Source organism: Buteo buteo, chromosome 12 (assembly GCF_964188355.1).
Source record: "Buteo buteo chromosome 12, bButBut1.hap1.1, whole genome shotgun sequence".
Taxonomy (NCBI): domain Eukaryota; kingdom Metazoa; phylum Chordata; class Aves; order Accipitriformes; family Accipitridae; genus Buteo; species Buteo buteo.
This window is the reverse complement of record NC_134182.1, coordinates 25,035,699-25,057,188: the sequence shown is the minus strand read 5'-3', so window position 1 is coordinate 25,057,188 and position 21,490 is coordinate 25,035,699. Positions and strand designations below refer to the sequence as shown.

The 21,490-nt window shown below is 38.6% G+C and overlaps 1 protein-coding gene across 7 annotated transcripts in view; it reads right to left on the bottom strand.

The window, feature by feature from the left end:
- Positions 1-19,121, bottom strand: part of FEZ2 (fasciculation and elongation protein zeta 2) — a 49,793-nt gene extending 30,672 nt beyond the window's left edge. For 3 of the 7 annotated variants that reach the window (XR_012652509.1, XR_012652508.1, XM_075043080.1), the window contains exons 1-7: positions 18,813-19,120; positions 17,054-17,162; positions 13,848-13,964; positions 12,325-12,469; positions 8,530-8,798; positions 5,652-5,732; positions 654-729 (exon numbers count right to left, since the gene is read on the bottom strand). Coding sequence is in view for 4 of the 7 variants with exons in the window: in XM_075043080.1 (XP_074899181.1) it covers positions 654-729; positions 5,652-5,732; positions 8,530-8,798; positions 12,325-12,469; positions 13,848-13,964; positions 17,054-17,162; positions 18,813-19,045 (1,030 nt within the window). In the remaining 3 variants the exon portion in view is untranslated. Of the gene's footprint in view, positions 1-279; positions 381-543; positions 730-4,474; positions 4,695-5,651; positions 5,733-8,529; positions 8,799-12,324; positions 12,470-13,847; positions 13,965-17,053; positions 17,163-18,812 lie in introns of those variants that run through there. The other 4 variants (XM_075043084.1, XM_075043082.1, XR_012652510.1 and 1 more) reach the window with 4 other exon arrangements.
- Positions 19,122-21,490: the final 2,369 nt, after the last annotated feature.

Below are 21,490 nucleotides of genomic sequence, written 5' to 3'. Positions count from 1 at the left end.
CTTATTTTACATGCAAATTAGAATAAAAAAAAACAAATCAGCAGACTTTGAACTTATAAATAATTTTGAGGATCTGGCCTAAAAAGATGTGAAGAAGGGGGAATTCAAAGCACTATCAGAACTCTGGTTTATACTTCCTAATTATTAAAATTTATTAACAAAAAAAAACCCAACCCAGATTGAAGCAGGCTGTTTTAAGGCCAATCAAGTGCAATCATTATACAACTACTCTTAAGTGTCCCAACATCCATTCCAATTTTTTGAAGTCATTACAATAACCTCAGTAAAGCACAGCCAGTTGAAACAAACAGGAGTATATCAGGTACTGTAAGACAGTATTGCAAAATTCCATGACATGCAGTATTTTCCATAAGGCCCACCTGTTGAAATAAAGTGAGAACATTTACTTCCTGATACATGCAAGTTTGTTTCTAGCCTTCAGGGTTCCAGAAAACAGCTAGAAAATAAACATACCGTGAAGGCTCAGAAAACAAGTAAAAACTGGCCAAAATGCATGGTTAAAAATCATGTAATCTTACGTACATGCCATAGGGTAAGGGGGAAGAGATAACTGTACGGATTCATTGGTTTTGAGCAACCACAGCTGGAAATACAAAGAGGAAAGGATCAGCGGGGGAATTTCATATGCTCACTTTTGGTTAATGTTTGAAGATCTTCAACAGATGGGGGTCCATTTTTCTTCTCATAAGGAATCACAGTTGTTAAGTACTGTCAAATGAAAAACAGTGTTACTTGACAGTCCTTTCAAGCAATTTATGTTGCTTGCATTTTATTTTGCAAAAGTTGTAGCAATTCAAATTGCTAGCCACCAATAAAAGCTTTTCAAAAGATCATATTTCACAAGAGATTAAGATTCTACCTTTCCTATCCCAAAGCTTTTATCACAGAAGCCAACTTTTTTTTTTTTTTTCAAATTCTGTGACCATCTTAGAAGTCATGCAGCTAAACACTAAAAAGTATTTAAAAAATTGGAGCTGTTTACAGTAAAAAGTTTGTTAGGTTTCTTCCTCAGAGCCTATGCAAACCAATTGTAAAATCTTTCCTCTTCTCCCTCCAGAACAACCAGAAGACCTTCATGTATTTAAAGTACTTCTTACAATCCAATAAAAGCAGGAAGAACATCCTTCCCACCACCTCCCCCCAAACAACACTATGAATGCAGATGAACAATTTGCAAACTTGATCTTAAAAAAAAAAGAAAAAAAAGTATAAATATCATGCAAGTGTCACCAGTTGTATCAAAAATCGGAAAGTAATTCTTTCTTACCACGAAGTACAGTAAAAAAATAAATCTTTCCAGGTGAATATTAATGTTGCCTTCAAATAACTTGGGAAACCGATAACAACTTTTTAAAGGATTCCAGAGCACAACTGATAGAGGCTGTGGGGGTGCCTTAAGTAAGGCATTCAGTTTTGTAGAAGTGTGCTAAGAAGTATCTGGGACAATAAAAAAAAAATTATAAAATCTTCAAACTCCACATATACTGTGTTTGAACAGCCTCAAAACAGCTGTAGGATTTTCTCAATGACTGGTTAACTCTTACTGAGAATGTGAAACATTCCAAGGATTTTGACAGGTGAAAGAGCATTGCCCAGTCCCAGCTCCAAAGGTGATCTACAGCCCTCTGTGCAAAGAAAATTAGACTGCCCACAGTTAGGTGAAAATGAAAACAACTTTCACCTTCTGATGCTATACGCTTCCAACCAAAAGGATCAAACCAAGCCTAATTAAACATAAGACCCCACCATTTGAATTTTTAATTAAACTCTCAGTTTTACTAGTCGAGTGTGCGAACAGATTGTTTCAAACCAACTCCATGTTTGTTCTATTTACTCTTTACCGAAATCTTTCATTCTTGTCAGCTAACAAAAAAAAAAAAAAAAAAAAAGCTAAAATGTTCTTAAATCTTTCAGGATTTTCATACCTGCAGTGCAACCAAGATTTATTTTCTAATTCTTGAAGCAACCCTGTTGCTTTTTTATTAAATGAATTAGGCACCATCTTATTGTGCAGCCTGTATGAATGCATCTTCTTAAAGAGGTCAGGATTTCAAAAGTACTGAAATTACTGGGATTTTCCCCAACGAAAAAGCTTCCTGAAATCTCACTCAATTCAATTTTTAAGAATTTAAGAGGAACTTTATTCTGAGTTAACAGCTACAAGGCAGTAGGGAAAGCAACCCTCTAGCTCTCATTCAACTTGAGACACATGTGGTTCCGCATGTAACAATCAGAAAACATGGTATATACAAACTCTCCTCCTCTCCTAGTAGCCACATTTTGAGCAAGAGTCAAGTGTAACTCAGACTCTGGTGAAGAGGTTAATTTTGCAGAAGGAGATCTGGTGTTACCAAATGCAGCTGTAACTACTGCCATGTTTAGAGCAGGATCATGCACCTCATGCTTAATCATATCCTCTGCCTACAAGACACACAGACTCAGTTCTGTGTCACTTATGGGAACCTATTGTACAGGATGTACTGACACCTCACCAAGACCTTATGCAAACACAGGGTGCTTGTCTCCCTCCCTTTCCCTTTTGCATTTTCTCACATCGCCTTAGCACAGCAGAGGAAAGTATGCAACACTTTTTAGGAAACAGTCAATTTTCAATTTCTTTTCTAGCAGATGTAATCAACAGATATTGTCAGAGAACTGCACTCTTACTAAAATTACTGGAATCAACAGCTAGATATAAGGCTGTTAAATCTGCAAATGTCAGAGATGAAAGTAGATCTACTAACTCAGAAATCAGATTTCAGGCTGTCATTTCCAGCCTTCAGAACTAAGTGGCATTCTACCCTTTACCTAGACAATAAATTACTAGGACATGTGTCAGTGGACAAAACATCAATATTCCCTGTTTTCCTTCTGCTGTAAACCCCACCTTCCAATTTGCCTCTCTAATAGAAATAATTAAAAAATAAATTAATTCTTAGTTTCCAGAAATCACCTTGTTTTTCTCATTTAACACTTTGCTGCCATAACAATGTCTCTATAACTGCACTATAAAAACTCATTCCCTGAATTGCTGTGTGAAGGATAACATAATATGAAAAGAAGAAAAAAATGACTAAAGTGTAGCTTACTGGCATGACCAAGTGTTAAGTCTACTGTGACCTCTAACTTTTCGAAGCAGATTTGACAATATCGTAAGGCAGCAATTCCCACTGCAATTTGTAATCACCCATAAAAAGTGTTCGATATGCCTAAAAATCAAAATGAAGATGACTATTTTGAATTTTCTTCTGGAAATATAATCACCGAAAGAGCTACCAGCATTTCAATGGCTTTTATGCAGTCGGTGTTTTTTTCCAGCTGCATTATCAGATGGGAACAGGGAATTCCCACTGGAAGTTTCTCTTTAAATGTTGAAAAATTTCAAGTCATTTTTACTCATGTCTCACAGAAACAAAAGAACTAAAATTTTAAAAAGGAAAGTACCCACTATCAGAGTAATACTATCCAGAAAATAGAGAAGGTAGTAAATACCATTAAAATTAAAAACCGAAAGAGTTCTGAAATAACTGTACAAACTTGTCATAAACTTGTATGTTGTGACTTTATGCGTATGAACTTCTACCTTCTAAGGTATACAAAAAATTGTCTGTCCTTGCATTTTTTTTGAGCACAACTCCAGACTGTTAACTAACTCTTCCCTGCTAGCAGAAAACACGTTCAGGTGAGTTTATGACAATACACCCTGAAAAAACACTCAAATGAATATTCTGAGAGCACCACTAAGCAACCGAACATCTGATACTTTTTTTACTTTGCAACTTGCTGCAATAAGATGACACCAATTTTAAAAGCAGGGCCAGGGTTTGGTAATGTGACAAAAAACCAAACAAATGAAAAAAAAAACCCCAAACAAAACCCAAATGCCATAGAAAAACAGATTTCTAGGACTAAATCAGAAAAGACATAGTATCTTTCCTACCTTTCTCCCCTATTTTTTATTTTAAGTTCTTGTTATTTCTATGATTGGCTTTAGGATACAGGAAGGGACAAAACCCCATAAACCTGCTAACAAGATAAACCGGGGGAAAAGTATGATCAACATGAAGAATAACATTAGTAAACTAACTCAAAAAACAACTGGAAGAGTTATCCAATCAGTGTTGTTATTAATACATGATTATGCTAATTATGTCTAGAAAGTTAGGAGGCAGTCAAATAAGAAAAAGTGCATTAAAGAGAGACATGCATATAAGCAGTCTTTTAATCAAAAGTAAGAGAGGCTGGCATAGCTAAATATGTTCACTTTATGAAAACATATGAAATTTAAAACAGCTAAAGATACAGGTAAACAGCTGTAATATATTATTAAATGTTACAGATAGCAAAGAAAAAAACCCCAGCACAGCTATTACTTTACCAGTATTGAGATAATGTAGAGTCACAGAAACTCTGTTAGGTAAGGTCTATGCATGTGCTGAGGATCCCCACAGCTGGGGACAAATAGCAGATCTATGGATTCATGAACACTCATACATATACCTTGCTTGAGAAAGAGGGTAAGTCCATGATTTCTAACCTCATGATTCAGAAACGTCTGGAGAGGAGTTGTTTCACCTCCTGAACTCCTCTGCAGCATACTCCACTCATCTTCCAGACAAAAGCCTAATCAGCCACAACTTCTGAACTGCCAGGCAGTTTATTGCCTCAATGCACTTCTCACCAGGGGAAAAAAATAAAATAGTAGTAAAAAAAAAAAAAAACAAAACAAAAAACCAAACCCTAACACACTCCTCTGACACAACTGCATAAACTATAATGGGTGGGTATGTGTTAAATAACACAAAATACCAATATTTTGTAATGGGTGCCAAAAGCCTGAACAACAGCATAAGCATTAACACTACCAAAATACTGAATGTATTCAATAAAATACATACTACAGTTCTGAAACAAACAATTAAGTATTACTTTGAAATAAAGCATAAGAATCTTGCTACTTACATATATGTAACATCTACACTGATATCTATGGAATGTGGGTCTCTGTGCTGTGTATTTCAACATTTAAATAGTCAATGAAAAGACACAAACTTGCCTATGGCTTATGTATTTTTTTATCAGTAATCTGCATTGCACGCATTTGGCTGCTTTTAACTTCATGCAGTTTTCAAAGGCAAAAAGACATACAGTAGAGTCCATGCATTTTCTAGATGCTACTCTGCTTTTAGATGTATCGGCTCTAAACATTTGAAGAAAAAAGAAAACCTTTTTTCACTTGGAGATATTACCCAAGTCCTTAATGCTGAAGGCTGAAAGGCTATGTCTAACCTGATACATATTCTTTGACCGGATATTAGATTTTTACAGACATGCAATGTATTTGAAGCATGCATTATGCCAAACCAGACTTTTAGTCTGGGGTAAGAAATAAGGGTTATTATTTCAGTGCATCAGGATATCAAGTCCTGACTGTCTCGAGCTGCTGAGGAGAGAAAGAGACTGTAGGCTGACCAGAGTCCTGAGGCAGGGAAAGAGTACAGTTTCCAACATTTTTGTCCTATTTTTTCCTGTCACAGCATTTATCTTCAACTACTGTCAGTTTTCAAGATCTCGGCTCCTACCGAAAGTGCAGGCAAAGAATGAGGAAAAGAGAGAAAATAGCCCAGCACCTGTTTCTCTCCACCTGAGTTTCCAAACGTGTGGCGGAAGCCATTCTGTATGACATTTGAGATCCCTTCCATGCTGAAGCGCTAAAAGTAGTGAAAACATAGCAGAAAGAAAAAAGGGACAGAGAAAAGTTCAGAAGACGACTATTAATCAGCATTTATCAAGACTATAAAAGACGAATGACAACGACAAGCTCCAAGATGTATTTCAGCACATTTCTATTTTTTTTGTTCACCTACTTAATTTTTATAATTAAAAAGCAAACCTTGTCAAGGCAGTTCAGCAGTATATCTACATCAAAACTTAATCAAACAAAATCTTCACACTGCAGACACAATAATTGAGACTTGCCTTTTAAGTCTGCTTCAATTTCAAATGTAGTAGTATTTTTTAAAGTTTATTTCACAGTACAATCTCCTTTAAAATTTGAGTTTAAGCAATATACTTTGAGACTCTGCTGATACCAATTTTTCAGATTTTAAAGCACCTACTAGAAACACTGTTGAGAGGTAGTCATTTTCAGCTCTACTCTTTAAAACATTTAATGCTTTCATGCTTCCTTTTCCATTACTGAAGCAACAATTAGTATTCCCCATAATTTTTGTAATATGATAAAATATACACAATTAGTTAATAATGTGCCCATATCAATTTTGAGCTCCATTACAGGGAATCATGGAATCAAAGTAAAGAAAAATTAATATATAATCCAACCACAGTCTTTTTTTCTTGAACTCTGTAATCCTTTTTGCTTGCTGGAGAAGTGAAAAAAAAAAACCAACAAATCCCAAACAATTCTGATGTTTAGCATGAGATACAAAAATCAGCAACTGACAAGAATATAAAAAGAAGAAACTGTTAGGCTGCTGACACAGGGCAATATGATGCACACGCCTCAGCACGCTTATCTGAATGTATTTATTTATGAGAGGGGGACTAAATGTGCTGGAATACAGTATTCACTTGCTTCTAAAGCACAATGAGGTCAGTAAATAGACATAGTTGTTGCCAAAGCCATCTTAACTCTTTTAAGATATCCTACTTAAAGGAACTGGTATCTTCAAGCCCTGACTATTTTTAATTACTCCCCAGTTTGCCCTTGTGAGAGAGGTAAAGAAGTTTTAGAAGTCCTTCTTAAAGTGATTTACCCAAAGGCTGTATTAAGGACAAAGAATTAAAAACCTCTGTTTATTAAAATACAATTATAGTATCTACAGGAGAATTGATTTTTCTTAAGAGTATAAAAATTTAACCCTATTCGCAAGCTTTGTATTTAAATGAGGCTTCATTATAATTTTAGTTAATAAAATTACTAATTTTTACATTATTTATTAACAGAAACTCACTCTTCACAAAGTTACTTGAACATACTATCTGTATGCATATTCTCAGCACTTCCTAAAAAAAAAACAGAAGAAAAAAGAAAAAAAAGCTCATTGAAGGAAAGAAGCTTGCACCTCTTTCTGGGAGAAGGCTCTCAAATCTGTACTTGGTCATAGTGAAAGCTATTTTCAAAGGAACCACATGTATGTTGCCTATTGTCTTACTTAGGAGCTAGTTTGTTTAATTCCTCTCAGAAAGCAATCTGACACATCTATATCTTGAAGCAACCAAATACGAAAATGTCTTATACTGGGACCATGCACAGTTATACTTGAAAGCATCATTCAAATCTCTAAACTTGAAACTAACCAGAATAGCTTATGGATCACTCAGCTCAAGTTTCAAACCCAAATAATTATTTTTCTTTATAGTTAGAATACCACCTTCTGTTTTTCCATGACTGAGAACCAAAAAGGAGTACATTTGAACTTTTCACTGTGCTCTTGCAAAGGGATGACAATTTTGTATTGTTTTCCAGACATACACTTTCTTAAGAATTCCATTAAAACTTAGCTATATACACAAACGCTTTTCATTAGACGGACAAGATCAGAATTCCATTTGGGTTATATCACAGGTATGTTATTCTTGTGAGTTTAGAAATAGATTCTGAAGAATTAATGTTTCATTACAAATGTTTATTCCTTATGTTTGAAAAACAAAACACAAAACCTTCTGATGTCAAATGGAAGCATTCTTTCTGGGACTTAGCCAAGACCTACAATACATTAACCACATTTTCTGCATTCTATAAGAGACACTAAGAAATTCTAACATTAATATCCCACTTAAGTAATTTAAAATTATACTAGACAGATAAGAAAGAAAAAATTGCATTGACAAGATAATAACCTAATTTCTTTCATTCTCTGCCTCCTATTATTCAAACTCTGTTGAAAAAGAAATTTTTCCTTTTGTTGCTATGTTCTGTAAAGAATAAACCAAATCATCTCCTCCCTGTACACCTACACTACACTTTGGCCTCACCCCTGTCTCTCATTGGACATAGTAACTCTGCCCCAGGTTTCAACAGATCCATGGTAAGACTTTTACTATTTTCCTACCTAAAAAGCAACATGATCGACAAACATCTGTACAATGACACCACCAACAACACCGAATTTCCTCCAAGACTAACAGTGGTACACACATACTAAAATTCATACAGTGAAACCAAACAGATAAATGAGTTTGCCTACTGACAACAGAACGCACAGCAGGACGTCCAAAGACAGTATTTTTTGCAAGAAAGGTATGTTGATTCCAGCCTAATTTGCAAACAATAAAAAAAAAAAAAATCTTTTGAGCATGAGAAGAGTAAAATGTTGTATGACCTTGTGAAAAACATAATCTCAATAGGAAGTGCCTAAGCCTTGTCTGCAAATGAAGGCATGGAAGCAGGTGTACCAAGTATCTTGACAGAATCTAGGACTACTACTTCCCATAGGGAAAAAAAAAATATTTTGAATGGATAAATAGTTACAAAAATTTTCTTACTGTTCCAGGCATATGACCTCTTTCTTGTTTACCATTCTGAGGACTACCATTTTTCAGCTTCTTTTTCTTCTTTGCCGTTTCTTTGTGTTCTCTCTGTTTGTTTTGTACTTCGATGAGGACAGAAATGAAGCTGTTTTTCACTTCCTTCTCAAACTCCAACTCATCTCGTAGAGCCAGCTGCTGTACCAGTTCCTCAGAATAATCCTTAATAGCAGTCTCAATTTCTTCTAGCAGTTCATTTAACTCAGCAACAGACAATCTTTTTACTCCTATAAATAGTTGATATAAAAAGTAATCTGTCAAGATTTTAAGCATGAGAATACTTGTGGGAATTACAAGAAAAAAGCACCCTGAAATTTTTAAAAACAAAAAAATTCTATTCTAAAACTACACAGAACAAAACAATATTCTTAAAGGAATAAACAGGGACAACTAGATTAGCAACAAGAAGATGGTTGAACTTTCTTCTTATTTCTGAGAAATCTGGAATAATCTGCAAATATGAAGAGCATGTCGTAGTTATGGAAGCTGAAGTAAGCGCTTAACTTCTAATACTGACATTTCTGTTAACTATTACTTTGCATCTATGCTCATTGTTCAGAGTAAAAGGTTTCCATGTTTTCTGACACAATGATGAACACTGGCATCTCTGGAATCCTTGGATATTTCACCTACAGTAATACAGGAACTATACTCTTCTTGGGGATATTGCTAAGGTATAGATACATATTAATAAAAGCTTGCGCCAAGCTTTTATGATAATACTTTCAGATGCATTTAGTAGAAAACCCAACAAAATCCTCCAAATTCTCTTTGTCTGGGAATTGTAGTCAAAAGCATGGCCCTTATTACCTGAAACAAGGACCTAGATCAAAGTTAGCTGACAGGCTTGTTTCAATCAAAAATAAGCATGAATAGTTTTGAGAAAGCATGAGACTGAATTGGTGAAAGCTAAATCAGAAGCCTGTAAAATGTCAGTTTGGAAACAAAAAACCCTCCACGCTTGCATTTTGAACATACTGTTGGGTCATGTATTACAGAGAGTGAAATTACGACCAAAAAGAATGTTCTGAGGCTTGCTTGGGTTAAAAGTGAGCATGTTCTTTGAGGACTTTAAGTCTGACACACCTAGGAACCTAGTAAGTCCCAGCAGTCGCTATGTCACAGAACATAATTTTCATTGGCATTTCAGAGATGGCTAGTCCTGGTTACACTGAAGGGTACAATATGTTTAAAGACACTGGCTACATGTTCGTAATTATTTGGTTACATTGAATTAGTCTAGTACATGTCACATCTAAAAAAACTGTTGTAAGGGAAAGTGCCTACGGACAAGTGTTGAAAAATACAAATAAGGCCACCAACTACAAAAAAGTATAGCCCTTAGAAGCATCAAAGGCAATAGGTGGAATGTGATTTTTCTCTCTTGAACTACAGCAGGGAAAACCCATTGGAGAAAGCTCCTTGTCACTTACTAAAGAAAAAGCAGTAAAACCTGTTAAGGCAATTCTCCAGCAAGGAGTCACAGTTTTTCAGAGTAGCTTAGGCCTTAAACTCTGTTCAAACACTGTAACAGTACTATATGCATAAGGATCTAATTTTCAAGTAGTTTGAACCATCCATCACCTATATTGTTTAAGCTATTCTAAGTATGTGGCATGCAGGTTATGGCCTCTACTTGCAACACAGATCTTGGCTGTGCTCACAGGCATTGCATGTTACCACAGTAGGTCTTACCACAGTAGGTCTTACCACAGCAGTAACGTTTTGCAAAGTCAACTCTGGTTGTCAGCAATAGCAAATAGCAACATCAACTCAAACAGAAGCAGGGGGAAGAAACGTAAATTCAGCAACAAGCTTATCTGGTGCTCTGTGGGTGTAAGTTGCAGAATAGCCCTTACAGTCTGTGAAATCGAGTATACTCTGTGGTAAAAATTAATATAACTAAGTTCCATATGTATTCAGTACAAAGGACAATCTAAAAAACATAGGTTGCACCACTGTTTTGTTCTTGTGAAACATGACTAGAGAGAGCACCAGTGAGTCCCAACACTTAAGAACCAGCTTCACAGCCTAAGAAGCAATTGTTCCAAAAACATAGGTAAATATTACCCAACTGCAATCCTGACTTTTTTATGATAGATCAGTTATTATCAAAGCCTACAAGAGGGCTACATAGGAGCTACTCAGCTGACAGAGGCAAGTGAAGACAGAGTAATTAAAATGCAGAAGGCTACCTGGATTAAATCTTAGATATGTAGGCTAAAGAACTCACCTGTGTAACTGGAGCTGTAACTGGTTTTATTTTTGGACTGTCTTAATACATGTCTTTTCCTATCCAAGAAGAAAGTAAATACAAGCTTCGATTTCCTGCACTCAATCCTAAGTATTAACACCTTTGACTTGCCTTATAATAGCCAGACAGTTTCTAGGAAAACCCTTCAACAATTTCAGAGAGATGCAGACTAATTCTGAAGCAGCTTCACACACAAAAAAAAACCAGGTAGCAAGAGCTTTTCATAAAACAGTGACCTAAAAGACATGAAAGCAGATTCTGAGAAACTGGTGAAGCAAAGTTAAATTATCTGCCAAACTAACTAAAGGCATTGTTTGGTCAAGGCTGACCTTTAAACCATAAAGATGCAATAGACAAGATGAACTCCTAAGGCAAAGCAAAATAAATATGATATGAAATGCCAAGCAAGCTTGATTAGCTCCAAACCTAAGGACATATGGAACTGTCAGAAAAGCAGGAAGCCCTGCTGAGCAGTATACACTTTGCTTTCACATTCCTGAAATTTATGTCTTGAGACAGCTAAGAGTCCAACCATGAAAATGGGATCTCCTCCATAAATCTGAAATGTAGCAGAAACTGTAAGTCATATCACAAAAGGTCGGCCAGTTTTCTGAATCTTCTACAGAATTTATATTGCTGACCCAGACTAAAGGAAAGAAAGCACTGAACTTTGTAAGAGGGACCAAAGTAGAAGGGTCATCTAGCAAATATTCTTTGTGTTTCCATCACCTTCTAGAATTGATTTTGACAAACACACAGATGAAACAAATTTCTATCATCAAACTGATTAATCACAGGTTTCTTCTACATACAATTCAACCTACTACAATTAAACTATACATGTAATTTCTCCTTTCCTGTTGTATAGGGAAAACCAGATGATTTCATATGAGTAGATGACGATAAAAAGTGTTTTTGGTTTTTTTTTTCTTTTAACTTTTAACCTTTTTGAAGAGGAATGGAAGGGGAGGAGAGAAAAATATGCAAGGTCCTTATGGGGGAAAAAAACCAATGATTGCTTTATTTTTATGTTACTGTATATCAAGATATGTTGCAGTGACTGAAACAGTACCAAAGAAACACCATTTTCTTTATTTACTGCATAGCTTTCAAGAGCTTTAGCTAGTCTTCTTAAACAGAGTGTACTGGCCTCAAGAAAGTGTCTCACTTTAAAATACAGAAATTAATAAAGTTTAACAAAAATGATCGACTTAACACTTTATCTATGAAGGGATCTCATTCTAGTGAATCAAGCTTCAACATATTTGCTTTAAATTGAAATTCTGTAAAGTTTTGTTTTTATTCTAAGTTAAGAAAGCTGACAAAGATAAGTCTTCTATGTTCTAAATCTAGTTTATTCTTTCAGGGCATTTTGAAAATATTTTTGAATGCAGGTATTTCATAAGAAGGACTTGCTAGAAATCAAACACACGGCAAACTTACTCTTTAAACTACTTTCAATAAGCATAAGAGCGAAATACTAAATAAATATCACTTACTCTCTTCATAGCTGTTGTTCGTACTGGATCTCTTGAGTGTTTGAATTTCCTGGGAAAGTATGGAGAGCCGATCTGACTGGCTGGGTGTTTCATCATCTTCTGGATCAGGTGATTCCTGCATCATTTCCTCTATTTCTTCAATCACCTTCAAAAAATTAAAACCCTTATGAAACCCCTCCTGCACAAAGAGAAACAGCCTGAAATTTGAAGCAAAGATGTTAAGAGCTTAAGGGTTTTTTTACTTTCGATTAGCAAAGATGCTGCTGTATGAAACTAATACCAAGACTGGATAGAAGAGAATCAACAAAATCATACTGACATTTCCTCCCCATCCTTGCTCTCTGAGAATAAGACTACCTTTTCACGATAAATTGGTGACCTTATAACAAGCAGTGTGTTGAAACTACACAGTCATTTGTATATGAAGGTACACATGGTTCTGCTTAATAGAACTGAAGAGTGAGCTGGAATAGCTGGAATATCTTTCCTGAGTATTCAGTTGAAGGAAAGCAAAACAACAACAAAAATCAATTACCTCCCCACCCCCCATTTCACTATACTTCTGTAAGCCAAAAAAAAAAAAAAAAAGCTCTGAATAACTTGAAAAGCTACTGTGCTTATGAGAAGTTTTATGAACTGATCCATCATAATCTGAAGCTGAATTGCATCCTTGGGCTTAAGATCTGAGCCAGACAGAAAGTATGAGAACAGAAATCCTGTGCATAGAGTGCTTACTTTTCAGTATAGAAATGACTATATTTCTAAAGACTAAATTATTAACTGAACTGCTGAATAAATAACACATCATCTTTTACAGGTTTAAAGGCTGTAGACAGTGCTGAGATCCACCTTACAGTAAAAAAGAACTGAGGCAGTTCAAGCAATCCTCTCTCTTGTACTCTTAATAACCATGTTCATCACAGTTCAGAGGTAACCATTTAAACAACAAGAAAATATATTCTTGCGTTCACTTTCTAAAGCAGGATCTTAAGGGACAGTCATTAACCTTACTCAGAAGAGTGATTTTCAAGATAACTTAAGTAAATCCATGGATTTGGAACAGAACCCTTTAGACACCAAGTAATTTGAAAGCTTAGTAGCTGAACTGTTGATCTGCTCTCATTAGGCAAAAACTTGAAAGAATTCTTGCTAACCACAAAGCCACATGAAGATATGAATGGCCATACAGTGATGCTGGAAAATGACAAACTCTACAATACCACCAATATTCTGAAAATATTTTTGCTTCTTAACACATATATTTAATTTAGTAGTATTTCTGACTAATTCATGGTAAGAAATGTATAAAGATTTCAAAGACCCTGGACTATCAACCGCACCTGAAGCGCTGGAATACTTTTCAAATCTGAATGATGCAGTAATATCTCACACATTATTACAACCCTAAAAAAAGAACAATCAAGAAGCTTAAGCTATGGTGAACAACAAGGAAGAACAACAAAAAATAACTAGACTAAAAGAAAATACTACACCAACAACACGGTCTTTGCTGAACATTTTACCTGCTCTGCTGTGAAGAGTGGTTCATCATTGATGCAGGAAACAATGATAGAATGCATATCCAACTGTTCCCTCAGCTCTTCGTCATCTGAGAGGTCAAGGTTCAAGTTATCATTTACCTAGAATGCATGAAAATGTGCATTTATGTGAATAGATATACACGTGTGTGTGTATATATATATATAAAAAATACATGTACATATATAAAAAAGAAAAGTGGAATTGAATTTTAAGAATCAAACAGATTCCTTGCCCATAATAATAGAATCAACTGCTGTCAAATACTTGGAAACTGAAGTACCTTACGAACTGAAATCAAAACTGCAATTGGAGAAAGTTAAAATAGCTGTTAGTCTTTAAATACCCCCAGCATATAAAGACCATATACACAATGACATGCAGATATCTGCACGGAAGGCAGTCAATCCAATGTAGATATTTAAATCTTAAATGAAGATAGATGTTTGTCAGTGTGGGGTGAAAACCTATCTATAATCTCTAACATGACACAAACCTGTTATTTCAAGTGCTTTTATAGTTCTACTTTTACACATAATAAAAGACACGAAAAAAGTTGTTTTAAAAAAACAGAACATGGTTATGACCCCAGGTTATTTTAAAAATATATTGTTCAATATCTTAGGGTCTTTTTTTAAAAGAAAGAGAAATAAAGCTGTTCCCACACATATACCATCAAGTTACACTCATCCTTCAAAACCAAAGATATACATATAGTAAAAGATTTAAGTTCCCTCCTTAATCAGTCAGGTATATTTTACTCTCACACAGTGATATATTCTAGTTTATTTACAAAGTTGTTTGCTTTTTCTGCACTTTGTATATTACTAGATTCCAGCCAAACCAACCTAGAAAAGCCCCCCCAGCCCCCAAAAGCTGTAACCCCCAACCTTTGAGATTTTGAGCTTAATTGCTTTAACTGATTTTGGGCTAATTTATGAGCATTATGACTAGCTGTATTAAGTCCTTGGTCTCAGTGTATCAGTTTTAAATTTTTGTTGTAATTCCTGTATTTTTCCCAGTTTCTTCAGAAACTTTCATAGTTCTCAGATTCATTTTGAAGATGCTACTGATATCCCCAGATAGCTAGTCTGTAGGGGAAAACATAAAATTTGTATTTCTTCAGCCATCAGAATGAATTCAAATGCCCACTTTTTTCCAGAATCTGAATACCAATAACCATGTGGTGACAAGGCTCCACTAAGAACATCTGTTCACCTACTGCACAGATACATCCCAGTTTTGAAATCCTTTAATGTCTACAGTCCTCAAATGTTTTTCCATGTATATAGGATTATGACAACAACTATGGTATAGTAAGCAAGGATAACAGTTTATCCAGGAGATCACCTTCTCCTCCTGACATCCCAGAAACAACATTTTGTGAGATTATCAGAATATATTCTGATAATTTAGGCTAATAAACCACCTAAACCAGCCCAAGCTACAGCTGATACCAAAAGGACCACCTGGCCTTCCACCCAGCCACACTCCATGCCTGTTTCTGTCCTCACACTCCTACCAGGGAATGACCTGTTTAATCTAACAAAAATACAATAAAGAAGCAACTGGGCAATTTTGTACCACTGTACAACACTTCCACCCAACTACTTCTTTGACAGTCAGAGCCTTATAAAAGTGTTCATAGATCTGTGATATGAAGCAACAATAATTAGAAGAATCAGCCTCATTCAGTTTACATTTTTTTCCCCTACTAAAACAGGAAAAGAAATACTTTAAACACAAGTGCAACAGCATATTATTCATTTCAAATGCATCAAGGAAGTGTTGCTTGGCTGTTAGTATTCATTGTAAGAAAGTTAAAACAAGCTACTAGCTGGTCCATATGTGCTGTCACCTATCCAGAAATAACTGCTGAAACACAGAGAAGTAGAAAAAAACCAGTATGTCAAGCACTCCCAAACAGATGGGCTTTACACATCAGAAGGCATGCCAGGTGGAGTGAAAGCTGAAAAAACTTGAGATATGTTTAATCCATAAACTGATTTCCCTCTACTGGCAGCATACCTAAGATTCTTTCTAATCCAGCAACACCACTTTACATTTTTTTTTTTACGTATTTCCTTCATAACTTCCTGCAAAGAACTTAGAAAAACCTATATGAAACATTTTTTTATATTGTACCTAGTTCCTTATCAAGAAATCCATCAGTCTTCCGGTCCATTTTTCAGTCACACAGAAAGGTCACAGCATGGGGGGGGTTCTAAGTCTTTTTACTTTAAATGTAAGGATTTAATTACTCTAAACCCACTTAGAAAATCTGAATAAACATTCTAATAAAAATTAGAATAAACACAAGTCAAATTCAAGGGATAATCATCAGACTCAAATTGAGGAAGTGAATTCTTCCCCTGCTGAACCCCAAAGTATCCTCTTCAGCAGAACAATCTTTGCTCCTGTCACAGTAAAAAGTAGCTGTGGATTCTATAATGGATGGCAGAAGTCAAAGCATTACCCTATTCTCAGGTTACACACACAGATATTTTTACAACGTAACTCAACTTCACTACGTTTCAAAGATAAGCCACTTGTTTCCTCAGAAGACCTGGGAAATGGGAGTTCTTCCTAGCTTTTCTTCCTGAAGCGTTTTAATCCACTTTTAAGAAGATCAGAGGACAACCCTTTCTATAAACCTCTCTGAAACTCTTCATTCCCTGCTCCCTCCCCAGACCACTATTCTACTCATTAAATAAGAAAACCAACCAAACCAAACTCTCAGTATCTCCTGGGTTACCTTTCCTGTAAAAGCAGCCACTTCAGTCTCTACCTGACTGCAGAATGAGATGAACTTAAAAAAAAAATCACACTGGATTTACTAAATCAGAGTACTCCCACCTTTCTTCCTCTCTTACCCACAATAGTGTTCAACATGAAACAGACAGTAGAAAGACTTTATGTGAAACATTTTCTCATTTTACAATTTTTTCTATCACGCTCTGGTTCTAATGAACATCCATCTAAAACTAACCCTGAATTATTGCAACCCAAGGAGATGCAAACATACATCAATGGTTGTTTGATTTTTAAAAACCTTTCATGTATAATGCCAAGGACTAACAATATTTTAAGCCATTTAATGACAACACTCTTTTATACAGATGCAAATTGTTTTATTTCCCTGCTGAGTATAAAAGATCCAAAGAGGGTACTCCTGCTGATCAGAACTTACCCCTTTTTCTGAAAGATTCAGTGTTGGCAAGTGCAAAGCTCTGGTGTGGGAAGATTTCCAGTCAACTGGCATTACGTTACCATAATTATCAGTCAAAGCATTCCAAATCCTGGAGAGAGGAATAAAGGAACAAAATCAAAGACCTTAAAACAAGCAGCAACTGATCAGCAGTAAACATATTTATAATGATAATATACTTCTATCAACGACTACTTTTTCCTCCCTAAATACTCATCTACAAGTTACTGACAGTATTTTTATAATGTTTTGAAGTGAAAATGTTTTTTTTGAAAAACATAATTTATTCCCCTTTTTAAACCAACAACGTATGCACAGCGGTGAAATAAAACAATGTGATGAAGAGACAGCTTCACTACTACTTACATAACCATACTCAAAATCTTCTTGGGGGGTGGATGAGTCCTTCCTTTAATGAAATTTGAGTTCAGCTACAAATTCCATTCCTAGCGTTCTTTCTGTTTTTCTCGCCTTTTGCAATTAAAATCAGGAATTAGCAGAGTAGCAAATTCTGAGCCAAATCTTTTTTTTCTTTCTTTCCATTTATCAGAGAATAATGAACATGCACAAGTTATACTAAAATTTTGCATGAATTTAGTTTTATCCAGAAGTACTCTTGCTAACCTCAGCCCACCACTCATCTATAGTTGATCTTAACTGTGTCTACAGTGTACAACCTCTCTGGCTGTTAGCAGAGGCTTACGTATGCAGTCCTATTCTGGTATACCAGTTCAGATTTTGAAACAGGGCAGCCCTGTTAGCAGGTTGCTGCCTCAAGTCAGCTAACAAACCCTGCCTCTAAGTGCTAAGCTGTGGGTGCGTGTTTGGAGCGGTTGCCTAGCTCGGCTCAGAGGAGGTCAGAGGAACGGCTGAGCCAGACACAGAAGGGCAGACAGAGCCTCATCACTGCCCAACATGTCTCCGGTTCATGGTTCTCTGAACTTACCTCATTGTTTATACCATAGATATCTAGTCTTTTGCTAACAGGTTTTTTTTTTCCTTCTCTTAGAAAAAGACATGCAATTTAGTTACCTCAAAGTAATAGAAAAAACTGCACTATTTTCAGTGAAGATAAGCTGACTGAAATTTACTGTAAAATAACAAGTATAAATACTTGTAAAATAACGTTAAAAACAGGAAAGCAGCATAGATCAGAAAGGCTCTACTGCTCAGGGGGAAAAGCCATTATCGCTGTTGCAGTTGACATCTTATTCTCCATCTGCTTTCCGTACTTTCCATGACCAATTTCAAACACTGAAACAGCGGGCATTTTGCAAGACGCTAAACAAATACCACCCTCAGTCACTCCGCATTTCCGAACAGCTACTTCTCTTGCCCCGGAGGTAAGAGGCACCGGGATGCTCACGCACTTCCCTGGCCGTTAGGCAAACGGGACCAGAAGGCTCGATGTCAAACCTGTCCGCCGCGCAGGCTGAACAGGTCCGCCTGCCCCCGCCTCCGGGTCCGGGCCCGGGGGCTCCCAGCTGCAGTCCCGCGGGCGGGGAAAGGCTTCAACTCCCGCAGCCCACAAGCCCTGCTGGGACTCGGCCAGGGGAAGGCCCGGCCCAGCAAGGCCACCGGGGCCACCGCCTTCGCAGGGCCGGGCCAGCGAGCCGCCGAGCCCGCGCCGCCCCCGCCCCCGCCCCGCCTGGCCCCTCCGGCCGGGCCAGGCCTCCGCCCCGGGCGGCCCAGCCGCCGCCGCCGCCCCCTCCGCCTGCCTCCCCCCCGGGCCCGCACTCACTCGTCGTCCTGCAGGGCGCTCTGCTCCGTGAGGGGCCGCAGCGGAACGCGGCTCTCGCCGCCGCCGGCCCGGGCCTGCGGGGGCTCGAAGCAGAGGGACAACTTCGCCCCCAAATCCCCACCGCCCCAGCCGCCTTTGTCGCGGGCGGCCTCGGAACCGCTCCCCGCGGAGGGCTGGAAGCCCGAGAAGTCTTGCCAATCCCCCGGGTCCCGCTGCGAGGCCGCCGCCGCCATAGCTGCCGCCGCAGCTGGAGACGCCGGCCCGCGCGCCCGCCCCCGGCGGTGCGCGCGCCCGGCGCCTCCCTCAGCTCGGGGGGGGTGGGGGAGGCAGGGGGCGGGGCGCGTGACGGCGCGGGGCTGCCCAAGGGCCGCAGCGGGCGGGGCGCCGTGGGCGGCGGGAGGCGGGGCTGGCGGGGCTCCCCGTCCCCGGCCGCCTGCCCAGCGGAGGGCGGGGGGCCGCGGGCGAGCGGGACTGGCGGGGCGGGGCGAGGAGGAGAGGGGAGAGGGAAGGGGGAGAGGGGAGGGAAGGGGGAGAGGAGAGGGGAGAGGGGAGGGGAGGAGAGGGAGAGGGGAGAGGGGAGAGGGGAGAGGGGAGGGGAGGAGAGGAGGGGAGAGGGGAGAGGGGAGGGGAGAGGGGAGGGGAGGGGGAGAGGGGAGGGGAGGGGGAGAGGGGAGGGGAGGGGGGGAGGGGGGGAGAGGGGGGAGGGGAGAGGGGAGAGGGGAGAGGGGAGAGGGGAGAGGGGAGAGGAGAGCCGGCCTTGACCATGCCGCTGAGCGCCACTCGCGGCCACCTGACGCGTTCGTTTCTGCGCACGGAGAGTGGCAGCCGCAGGCCTGAGGCCGGTGCTTTTGAGGCAGCGAGTAGGGGCAGTTCTCCGCGGAGGGGCAAGGGGACGCTGGAGTAGTTGCGGTAGTTCCACTGCAACCTGGCAAGCTACGGACGGGTGGCTTTTTGGCTGTCTTTTTAGCCTCCATTCGGCCACCTAACCCATGTAAAACTAAGTTTTTGAGAGCACGTGGTGGCTATTAGCACTGTCACTTCCATGCCCTCTCCTGCTAGCTTTGTATCGTGTCCCTATGTGCAATAGCTTATGATGCTTTTTTTTTTGTCTAGTAAGTCTTTGAGCCACTGTAAACTTTTGATGGCCCAAAGCATGTAGCAAGATTTTTCTCAGCCTAACTTCTGAAATTTCTTTTGAGCCTTCTTTAAGTTTCTCTTCAAAATTCCTACTTGATCTTTGGAAAGAGACACAGTCAGTGGAAAATTAATTCTCTGTTAAACATCTGCATGCCACTGAGGTAATTTGAAGACTTTTGTCCTATCCTACTCAGTTACAGCTTTCTTAAGCTGACAAACCCTAGCATACATAGGCATTCCAGTATGATCCTTTCTGACACTGGGAGTAGGGCAAAGGAGGCCAGGACTACTGTGAGCATTCGAATGTGGATGCACCATTGTTTTATACATGAGTGCAATGATGTCTTCTGTTCCATTCTGATGGAAAAGCAAAATGTTTGCAGGCAGAATTTGAAGATGCTCTTCTCGAAGACATAGTCTTCCATAGCCATAGTCTTGGGAAGGAGCAAAAATGCTGGGACAGGTAATGAGCAAGGGAGAGGAAATTACTGGAAATTCAGCATATATAAATGTAAAGGCATGCACAAAACCACCAATCTGTCCTAGTCAATTATGGACTTCGCAGTAAATATTACTACTTGGGCATTTTTTGGATTATTTCAGCTAGCTCTGTAAGAGCACTGACTCGGTGGTCAGCAGCAATCCAAACAGTAAATACGATGCTAGATCCAGGGTGTACCATGTTTGAACAATGCAGACATTTTCAGTCCCTTTACCCTTGATCTCAAAAGGATGTAATAGAATGGGAAGTAAAAAGAACAGCAGGGTTGGCCAGAAGGTATGGAACAGCTCCCAAAGAATCATCTTGGGCTTTTCAGCACAGAAAAAATGGGGAGAAGATCCAGGTCTCTAAATAAATGCGTGGCATATAGATAGCAATCCACTGCTGCTTTGAATGCAGAAAGTCGGGGATATCAAATGAAACCACCAAGTGGTAGGTTCAAGGAAAGAAAAGGAGGCAGTTTTTCACAGAGCAAGTACTTAAGCTGAAAAACTCCTTACTTCAGGAAGTTACATACCAGAACTTTACATCAAGTCCATTAACTTACAAATTAATAGAAGGAAAAAAGCATTATAGGCTAATAGGTAAATAAATGATCTGTGGTTCAGGAAGTCCATGAAGTGCAAATTCTGATTCCACACACTTTCTATAGGACTTCATGTTAGAGTCCCATATGATTGGTTATGGCTTTCTGACAGGTATGACTAGACCACATGGACTCAATGGCAGGGCAAAGGCCTAACTTTGCATTTGAGAGAGTGAAAGGCTGATCTTTACTGAATGCTGAAACTATTTGGAATTCCACAAATCCCTCTAATGTGAAAATTCCCCAGTGTAAAAACCAGAACTTTCTGTAGCTGCAAACTGTTCTTTACCCACAGTATGTTCTGAACTGTTCTGATCCAAGGTCAGCGGGACAGTAATACGAATTCCTACTCTCAGGGAAAAAACCTCACCATAATATCAAGATATAAACTAATATCTCAAGGAACAGTGTACGGAAGTAATAAATGTGAACATTTAAGAAAAAGTGCATCAA